This window comes from Salvia splendens, unplaced genomic scaffold, assembly GCF_004379255.2.
Source record: "Salvia splendens isolate huo1 unplaced genomic scaffold, SspV2 ctg754, whole genome shotgun sequence".
Lineage (NCBI taxonomy): Eukaryota > Viridiplantae > Streptophyta > Magnoliopsida > Lamiales > Lamiaceae > Salvia > Salvia splendens.
The window spans coordinates 20,463-30,773 of NW_024599427.1; the positions used below are offsets into that span (position 1 = coordinate 20,463).

Here is a 10,311-nt window from a genome sequence, read left to right on the forward strand (position 1 = left end):
TCACCATCTATGCTTACTTCTTTCTATCGTCAAGCTTTTTTTTGTCACGATATAGTCACGCTCACTATCACTAGTAAGATGTGGTCGTGAGAAAAAGATAACTAAATTTTAACCATATTACACTAAAAGTCCAATCTAAAGCCCAAATATTATACCAAACCTTAATACTTTTCAAACCCTACACCAACCAGATCGACTCCGCCAAGAGTCCAAGAAGACCACCGCCGCTTCTGCCTCACCGAGGTTCCTTCCACCCGCCGTTTCACCGCCCTGCCTCGTCAGTTGTTCCAGCTCTACTTCACGACCGCTTGCCTCACGTCGTCCACCGGCAGTTCTTTCAGCCAGCCATCGTCCACTGTTGTCCTCTACTTCTCTTTTCCTCCTTCCTCTCATTTTAATCTTCTCACCTTCGTCTCACATCTCTCCACAGATTTCACGCCACCGGCGTTGTTGTCGTCCTGCTACCACTGCATTCGGCAGTTGCACTCGCGCCGTCACCCTCTATTCCTTCACGCCGGCATCGCCCCGGTGAGATATCTTTCTCTCAAGTTTTCAAAATTTTCTAAAATAAACTCAATGTTTTGGTGTTGGATTTTGGTGGGTCTGCACTGCCTAGCTGCCGCCGCCGCCGTTGGAGCTATCGCTTGATTCCAAGAGCTCTGCAGTGCTGCGATAAAAAATCAAAAAATCAGTCTACAAAAATGCACATTCACTCTTTTGTTAATGGTGTGTTTAAATAAGTGTTTAATCTTTTTTGAGAAGCCAATGTTTCATTTGACCAATTTTTTGTCCAATAATATTTGTCTGCCTCTCAGTCTAATTTGTCACCCTTTCTCTCTTTGTTTAGAATTTGCACAATGTTATTAAAAAAATACAATAACTGTATAAAAAAAATTATAGCTATTATACATCAACTTCTCATTTTCCCTCCAAAAAGGGGCAAAAATGTCATTTCATCCAACTGCCCCTTTTTATTGAATAGATTGCATGGTAGTAATTAAGATAAACACGTTGTCGTTGATTATAGTGTTCAATCCACAATGAGGGTGTTCGGTTTGCAAGATTGTATCCCGAGATTAAATTAGTAGTATGTTTGATTTATGAGATTTAGTCCTCCAATTTCATCCTAAATGGATAATCATGAGATAATTAGTCATAGCTAAACCCATATGACTAAAATAGTCTCACAACTCAATCCTAAATTATATCTTAGTATTATATTATCTAGGAAACCAAACACCACCAATGTAGATTATAGATAGTTAAATAAGACCATTTACATTAGTGTCCTTAAAATTAGCCCTATAAATCTGCACATTTCTATTTCCTCTATGTCACGTCATCAATTTATCTTCCTACCTGACCACCCGCAAAAGTGTTCTAAGTTAAGCCTTTAAAATCTGCATATTCCCAATTTCACTGCTATTTTCATTTTCTAAAATATTTTGTGTTATAAAATAAAATAAAATAGCGAAATACTTAACATAAATTAAAGGCAAATAATCAGAGTTTCGTTGGCATTTGTTGGAAATTTCTCTTAGGCTCATTATTTATATAAATCAATATATTTACAACTTATATCATTAGGGTCCACGATTAAACACTAATAATAATGTTGGTCTCATTATCCACTAACACTATTTTGACTATCTTTCTCTCACACTCTCTTACTTTACCGATTATGTATTAATTATCATGTCGTCCCGAATGTTCCTGTTTTTATGCGACGGGGGAAGTACATTTTATTTTTCACATAGTAAAATTAATACTACTATATGATTTCTAATTCATACATTTGAGTTTTCGCGTAATATAATTGATTGATTTATGCATTGGTAGATTGTATTATTTGTATGTGAGTTTTATTTTTATACTCCCTCCGTACCAAGGTAGATGATGCATTTATTTTGAGCATGAAATTTAATAAGTTGATGTATTAAAAGTTAAAATAGATAGAAAGAGAAAGATAGAGTAAAATATTAGAAAGAAAAAAGCTTTTACCAGATAAAGAAATGACTCTATTATCTTAGGACAACCAATTTAGAATACGATTCAGCTACCTTGGAATAGAGGGAGTATATCAGTATTATACTACTCCATCCGTCCGCCATTAGGAATTCCATTCATTGGCAGCACGGGTTTAAGAAATATTAAGAAAAATGGGTGAAAAAAAGTTTGTGGAATATGAGTCTCACTTGTATATATTAGTTTTAAATGAAATGTGAGTGGAATAAGTTAGTGGAATGTGAGACTCTATTACCATTTATGGTAAAAGTGAACTGAAACTCTTATTTACGGAAGGACTAAAATGGAGAAATGAAACTCCTATTCGCAGACGGAGAGAGTAATATGCTAGAAAAATACAAGCATAAATTGTATAAAATAATTAATAAGGGACATGCCAAAAATGAAAAACTGCAACACACGTATCAACTTTTTTTGTCATGTAGTAAGATACAAATTGTGATAGTTATTTTGTTACCGACTTTATAACTGCAAAAGTCAAAATATTTTATATAAATATATGGATTTACAGCTATTTCTTAAAATAATAAAAATTAAAGATCCATAATCCAGGATAATATAATGTGATTATCCACAGATACAGGTATACAGTATACTAGTGGAGTATTAATACTACTGTATTAATTTAAGAAGGTGATACCAACCCCAAAATAGTCGTGAGTCTTGACATGTGCCATTGCTTGAGATGCGCTGCACCTGCACGTTGTTCGTAATTTCCACTAATAGTCTAATTATGGTATTTAAGTGTACTGAGCAATGTTAATTGGCAATGGCACCAAACTTTTCTCTACACAGACTGCTTCCAAAATGAATCCCAGCAACGATCCATATGCCTACTTAGGATTCACCAAAAACTCTGACGCCTCAATCACACGCATACCGGGTCACATTCCGACCACCGCCGCCTCCATCGACCCCGCAAATCCCGTTCTCACCAAGGACCTCCCCATCAATCCCCAAACCAACACGTGGGCTCGTCTCTATTATCCCTCCGCCGCCACGAAACTCCCCGTCATTGTCTACTACCACGGCGGCGGCTTCGTCCTCTGCAGCGCCGCCTCCTCCATGTTCCACAACTTCCTCTCCGGCATCGCCCTCTCCATCCCGGCGCTGGTAGTCTCGGTAGACTACCGCCTCGCGCCGGAGCACCGCCTCCCCGCCGCCTACGACGACTGCGCGGAGGCGCTGCGCTGGGTCAACGCCAGCGAAGACGAGTGGCTGACCGGCCGAGCTGATATGTATATCATGGGAACGAGCGCTGGAGGGAACATAGCGTACCACGTGGGGTTGAAGGAGGCGGCGCGGATGAAGATCCGAGGGCTGATATTGCACCACCCCTTCTTCGGCGGGGTGGAGAGGAGCGCGTCGGAGATGCGGCTGGTGGACGACGCGGTGCTGCCGGCGAGCGTGGCGGATCTCATGTGGAGCCTGGCTCTGCCGATCGGGTGTGATCGTGATCATGAGTTCTGCAATCCGGTGGAAGTGGAGATTGTTGAGAAGGTGAAGGTTTTGGTGACGGGCTGCGGCGGCGATCCGCTGATTGATCGGCAAAAGGAGGTGGCGAGAATGTTGGCGGAGAATGGTGTGGATGTGATCCAAGAGTTTAGTGAAGGAGGGTGTCATGGGGTTGAGCTTTTTGATGAGTCAAAAGCTTTGGTGTTTTATGAGCTTCTCAAGAATTTTCTTTCTACATGTATCATTGATTAGTCAATGTTTGTGGACACTACTAATCTTTTGATTATGCAAGTAAATTCTCGTAACAAAAACTTTAAATATCTGATTTGTCTCGACTTATTAGATCTTCGATTACGATTCGAAATGATTTTGAAGCAACACAAACATATATTTGCAAACATATATATTGAAAAGTTCAATAACTATTTAAATTCGTGATATTATAGGTTAAATTTAAAATTCATAGGAAAAATAAATTTTTAAAAAGTAATATCCCTTTTATTAATGTCAGAGCTCATTATAAATTAACCGACTTTTTTGAGAGGTTGGAATAATAGTATTACACATTTTTTTAGTTCTCAACAAATTTAAAAATAAATTAATGTTTTATTGAAAATACAAATTTTATGCAATTGTTTTGTTTTTTTAGATGACAATAAAAGTATTACTCCTAATTTTAGGTTGGCGTGGTGATTTAATGTGATATGTCTGGGTCAAACTTACCCGCAATTTATGGATATACTTTGAATTAAAACTCACACTTCACCGGTTCACCCTACATCCACTCTATGCACTCCTCCACGTGCTTCACCTCACACGAACACCTCCTAATTTTAAGAACATACATAAAAACATTGTAAATAATAATTCTGAAAAAAACTCGAATCGACCCTATCTTGCACATTTCTTCAATTTTGGGTTCTTTGTGTTTTCCCTTCAAGAAACACATCTTGGTCCCCAAAATTTTTTAGAGGAAATTATTAATACTCAATTTACAAACGATTAATGTTATGCATACATTAAGAAGAAGATAGTGTGGTCGGAAGATAATGACAGATATAAATGGAAGGGCTTAAGAGATTCCCAAATTCTGCCCTTTCAATCTTTTCTTCTCACACTTTTCATGGGAGATTCCAATTAAGGATCAGGTATTTGATCCTTTCTCAACATATATATTAAAAGTTTCCATACTGCCCATTTTTTACTATTTATTGTTGTTTTGGTGTTATTGTATCAAAGGTCATCTTGAATTTGAATACATCGAGAAAAAAAGACGTGTTAGGTCAAAATTTTCTGGCTCACAAAATAAAAAATAGACTGATTAAGCCGAACCAAGAACAATTCGAGTTTGATTAGGCTAGACCAGAAATTGTACTCCCTCTTTCCCGTTGTGTTTCTTTTAGCATTTAAATTAAGAAAATTGTGTAGTGAATTAAATGAGTTAATAAATGGAATGTCTGTTCTGTGGATGGGTGTCCTCATTTTTTACCTTGCTTATTTTCCTTTTTGGGACAAACTAACGATTAGTGGATCCTTAGTTGAATACATTGTATACTTTGATGATGTTCTTCTAATTCTTACACAACCTTTTATTGACTCCAATCAAAACAACATAAAGAAACTTTATTTATTTTTCTAGTAAGCTTTGCTTGATGTCATATTATGCCATTCATGTACCACGTCCATGACTCACTCTTTCCCTCTCTTACTCTCACACACTCACACACCTTATAATCTCAAGAACATATTGTTTCACCTTAAGAAATGTTATATATTTCTCCCTCAAATTGTTATGCAATGTATAAACATTTAACTGCCCTTTCAATCTTCTTACCTCACATTTTTTACAAGAGTTACCGTTACTCAACTCAACATATATTAGTATCTGTGTCATGTTGCACGTAATAGTTTACGTTATTTTGTGTTAATTCTTATGTTTTCATGGTTATGATCATTAGTTGAATGTGGTGAATATAAGCAACACATATTGATGTATTTTTTTGTTCTAGGGATTGAAGGGCAACAATATACTATTCTTTAGTTATGCATGATGGCCTACGATCAGAACTCAATACCCAAAGATTTGCGTCCGCTAAATATTATGAGAACTCTGCCTGAGGATCCTAGGATTTCTCCGGCTACTTCTTCTGGAAGGCCAGTTGAAGGATATTATGCTAGCCCACCTGCTGATGGTAGCCCTGGAGCAGTGCCTCTAGTTTATTATCCTGCCACAATTCCAGAAGTTGGGTTTATACCTAAAGCATTTAACAATGGTGGAGTTGCCGGATGGATTCAACAAATTATGCCGCCTCCTCAAGTCCAACAAGGTGTTGTGAGTGGTACTGTGGTTAATTCGTCGTGTGTATATTCAACCAGTCCTAATTGTGGGACACAAAACGGTTGTAGTCCTTTAGATCATGCTAGTGATGAGGGTGGTGATCATGATTCTTTGACAGGCCGGAAGGTCAAATTCTTATGTAGTTTCGGTGGGAAAATACTGCCACGCTTGACTGATGGGGCATTGAGATATGTAGGAGGGCAGACAAGGATAATTAGTGTTGCAAGGGATATTCTATTTGGTGATTTTGTTCAGAAAATGGAAGATACATATGCACATAATATGGTGATTAAGTATCAGCTCCCAGATGAGGATCTTGATGCACTTGTCACCGTTTCTTGTCCTGATGATCTTGAGAACATGATGGATGAATATGAAAAGTTGGTCGAGGCGTGTTCTGATGGGTCTGCTAAGTTGAGAGTATTTCTATTTTTGCCTGCAGATCTTGATCCGATCGGGCATTTGCAAGACGGGGGGCAGAGGTATATAGAAGCTGTGAATGGGATAGGGGATGTATTTAATGGTAGAGATTGTATTGATAGAAAGGAGAGTATTGAAAGTACTATTTCTGTTGAGAACTCTGAGTTGAGTGGGGGTGATAACCTAAGCCATGGTATAGGGGAGGTTGCTGCCGGAAACCTTGTTCCTTTCACTACAGCACCAGCATTGGTTTATGGAGATCCTAATCCGGTGCCTTATGCCGACTCTTATGCTGCTACCTCATTAAGCATTCCAATGGCTAAAACAAATGTGGGTTGTGTTATGAATGGGCAAGATGTAGAGAGACCTTCTGTGCCTCTTGCATCAGCACCTGTTATGAGTTTTCCGGCTTCTTCATCGTATTATGCAGATTCTCATCAAGAAACATCCAATTATGCCCAATTTCCTCATCCCCACATGGGATTCCCAAGTCAAAGTTTAGGGACTGTTATGGCTTCCCCTCAACACTTCACTTCTGCCGTCCGCATGAAAATGAACCACCCCTCGTACATCGGTATAAGGCCCAATATAGTTCCTGCTGTTGGTCGACCTCAACAAGTTCAAATGGAGAATTATCCTTTTGATAACATCATTTCACATAGGCTTGTTCAAGGATACAATGTCAGTCAAGGGGGGTTTATAATTGGCAACAAATTTCACATCCCGAGCAGATAGGTTTCTTAGAAGGGGGCTCGACTCCTCAACCAGAATGGATCACACGGATAGAGTACTGCCAGATGTGTCAAAAAGGATTGCCTCATGCTCATTCAGATACAGTAGTTCAGGAGCAAAAAGGAAGTCCTTCCAGCACTATGTCTGATATCAGCTCTATTTCTTGCAATCTCCCATTAGATGCTCGAACCGTTCCACACAAGCCAGAAAATCAAGAACCTTCTAAGGTGACAATTCCCCATGGTGTCGTAAGCGGAGTGCAAGTTCCATATGGTGTTTTTATGACTAACACTCATCCATCTTCCCACCAGAATGTACATGTCCAGGCTAAACATGAAAGGTCCTTAAACAATGATTTTGTTCCTATCGGTATGCATTTGCAAGGTCGCCAATCCCCAACGGAGTACTCTCAAAAGATATGTATAGATGATTCTACTTCATCGTCATACGACTATAAAACTATAGCGGATCTCAGAAATGAAGACTCACAAGATAACAAGCCACACCAGATTCCTATGGGGGAGGTTGTTGGCAAGCACACTTACTCATCCACAGAATCCTATGAAGTGATGTCGACTCCTCCTTATTCACTAGTCGGGGCCAGTCCTTTATCCTCAGATGAAATGGTTGGAGCTCGTGCAACAGAAAAAGAACATTCTGTTAATGAACGGAACGATAAGGTTTTATGTTCACAGCCAAGAATAGGTAGTGACAAAGGTGTTGCTCATGAGGCATTTGTATCGGCATCCCATGGAGTTGGAGATATTCTAGAGACATCAGCGCCACAATTTATCCACCAGGATCCGTGGAATATGCGTCCTGATACCCATTACCCTCCTCCCAAACCAAGCAAGATTCAAACAAAGAGGGATCATAATGCAGGACATCGAGATCCTTTTGTGGACAACAATCTGTTCAACAGTGGAGAAACACCAACAACTAATTCTAGGGAGTTAGTGTCAGAAACTACACTTGATGATGGAGTTCACCACCTTTCCAACTATCTTAACTGGGATCTGAGTCCAGATCGTAGTTCGTCCAACAAAGGTCAACATTCTATTTTTATTTTTCTTTATAGCTAATATATAAAACTTATTCCTCTTATTTCATTAAACTATAGTCGTTTTTCATGCACATAAAGGTTCAAGTGAGGAACAAATAAAGAGAGAAATTGAAGTTGTTGATGGCGTGGCAACCCCGGTGTTTCATTTGTCTATGCATTCAAATCCAGACTCATTAGCGAATCCGAGGAGTGATTCTGCATCTATATCCCACAAGAATTGCGATGGCCAACCTGCTAATGTAGATTCAAAGCAACAAGATGTATGTGATTTCTTAAATTTTCACAAAACTATATTTATTTAATACTTGATGTGGCTGAGTATGTTATTTAGGAAATCAAGACCAAATTATCAGAGAATACAAATTTTGGGTTCCCTGCATCAGGCGTTGGCCGATTACAGGTTTTTTTTTTTTTTTTATCTTCAACTCGCTTTGTTTGATTTTCAACAAGGTTAGCTTTCTCAAATCTTGCTATTCTTGGTAGATTATTATGAACAGTGACCTGGAAGAACTACGAGAACTAGGTTCCGGCACGTTTGGTACTGTTTATCATGGAAAGTGGAGAGGCACCGATGTTGCAATTAAACGTATCAATGATAGATGTTTCTCCGGAAAGCCTTTAGATCAAGAACGCATGGTTCGTCTCTTTATTGTTCTGGTGAACGGTGATCTGTGTTATGGTTGCCTTTGGGAATATAGCAATTACTCCCTATTTTGTTGTGAGTGAGATTACTTTATCTTACTACTATAATTTTGGTAAATTTAATCAGAGGGATGATTTTTGGAATGAGGCCATCAAGCTAGCAGACTTACACCATCCTAATGTTGTTGCTTTTTATGGAGTTGTGCTTGATGGCCCTGAAGGCTCAGTTGCAACTGTCACTGAATACATGGTCAATGGTTCTTTGAGAAATGCTTTGCAAAAGAATGATAGGTATGCTATATATTTTTCCTATACACCGTGAATATTTCTTTACACCGAATTGGCAGGATTCTTGATAAGCGGAAGCGTCTTCTGATTGGCATGGATGTTGCATTTGGAATGGAATACTTGCATGCCAAAAATATAGTACATTTTGACTTGAAAAGTGATAACTTATTGGTTAATCTCCGTGACCCGCATCGACCAATATGTAAGGTTAGTGCTTGAAAATAGATTTTTCTTTTGTATGATGAGAGAGAGAGAGAGCTTGTGAAAGGGCAAGAAATCTCCACATCACAAAAATGTGATATTGCTTGTAGGTTGGTGATTTGGGACTGTCGAAGGTGAAATGTCAAACGCTAATATCAGGAGGTGTAAGAGGAACCCTTCCATGGATGGCCCCGGAGCTTTTGAACGGAAGTAGTAGCCTCGTCTCCGAGAAGGTCTGTTTTTTTATCCGTTTATCTATTACTACTCCTACTATAGAACATTTCTTAGTTATATCTAAGTAACTTTTTTAAAAGTTACAGGTGGATGTGTTTTCATTTGGAATTGTATTGTGGGAACTTCTAACTGCGGAAGAGCCATATGCAGATCTGCACTATGGGGCCATCATTGGTATGCTTTCATCTCTCATAACACCGATGCTTAAATATTTTACTTATGTCGTCTTCGCGTTGGTAGGTGGTATTGTTAACAACACGCTGCGGCCTATTGTCCCGGAAACATGTGATCCTGATTGGAGAGCTCTCATGGAGAAATGTTGGTCATCTGAGCCATCGGAAAGGCCAAATTTTACTAAGATTGCAGAAGACTTGAGGGCTATGGCCCTTAAACTTCCATCCAAAGGCCAACTCCAACATTCTCACCCCAAAACCTGATTTCTCTCTCTCTTTCATTTACTATAATACTCCCAATTCCACCTCAACAAAAACTAGCTACGAATATAATCGTATTTTTTGGATGACACTTGACTTTAGAGTTATAATCCATTTGTAATGAAATTAAATTAAGAAAAAAGTATTAGCCTCATCCGAGATTCCAACGAGGTGTCTTTGCTAATTAAATACACTCATTCTTATTTTTATAATAAAAATATTTTTGTTTGAACATCTATGTTATTAGTATTATGCTACATACTAAATGCAAGTAGTATTATTTAACATCATTCTCACATCCATTGTACATATTTTTTGTTTTATAAATTTATTTTAATTTTTAAAATTATTATATTAAATTCAACTTTTTCATTTCTTTATAATAACTATGTACCATAACTAGAAATCGGTCATGTAATTCACAGTATCCAATTATATGTAGGCGAATTATATCAAAATTAACCAGTGGAAAGTTTGTT

At 38.3% G+C, this 10,311-nt stretch overlaps 2 protein-coding genes across 2 annotated transcripts; both read left to right on the forward strand.

The window, feature by feature from the left end:
* Positions 1-2,801: 2,801 nt before the first annotated feature.
* LOC121791238 (probable carboxylesterase 120) lies at positions 2,802-3,732 on the forward strand. Its single transcript, XM_042189252.1, has one exon. It carries the CDS (start codon positions 2,833-2,835, stop codon positions 3,730-3,732), a length of 900 nt encoding a protein of 299 aa, XP_042045186.1. The 5' UTR covers positions 2,802-2,832.
* Positions 3,733-5,530: 1,798 nt separating this feature from the next.
* Positions 5,531-9,993, forward strand: LOC121791239. Its single transcript, XM_042189253.1, has 10 exons — positions 5,531-6,919; positions 6,970-8,017; positions 8,112-8,293; positions 8,365-8,433; positions 8,517-8,669; positions 8,803-8,966; positions 9,023-9,170; positions 9,275-9,397; positions 9,485-9,572; positions 9,639-9,993. The coding sequence occupies exons 1-10, from the start codon at positions 5,531-5,533 to the stop codon at positions 9,833-9,835; spliced, it is 3,561 nt and encodes a 1,186-aa protein (XP_042045187.1). The 3' UTR covers positions 9,836-9,993.
* Positions 9,994-10,311: the final 318 nt, after the last annotated feature.

Excerpts from the sequence above, each read along its gene's own strand:
- LOC121791238 (XM_042189252.1), top strand. The coding sequence starts at position 2,833 with ATGAATCCCAGCAACGATCCATATGCCTACTTAGGATTCACCAAAAAC.
- LOC121791239 (XM_042189253.1), top strand. The coding sequence starts at position 5,531 with ATGGCCTACGATCAGAACTCAATACCCAAAGATTTGCGTCCGCTAAAT. Across the intron at positions 8,967-9,022 it reads GCTTTGCAAAAGAATGATAG|GATTCTTGATAAGCGGAAGC; the intron begins GTATGCTATATA and ends CCGAATTGGCAG. Across the intron at positions 9,398-9,484 it reads GTAGCCTCGTCTCCGAGAAG|GTGGATGTGTTTTCATTTGG; the intron begins GTCTGTTTTTTT and ends TAAAAGTTACAG.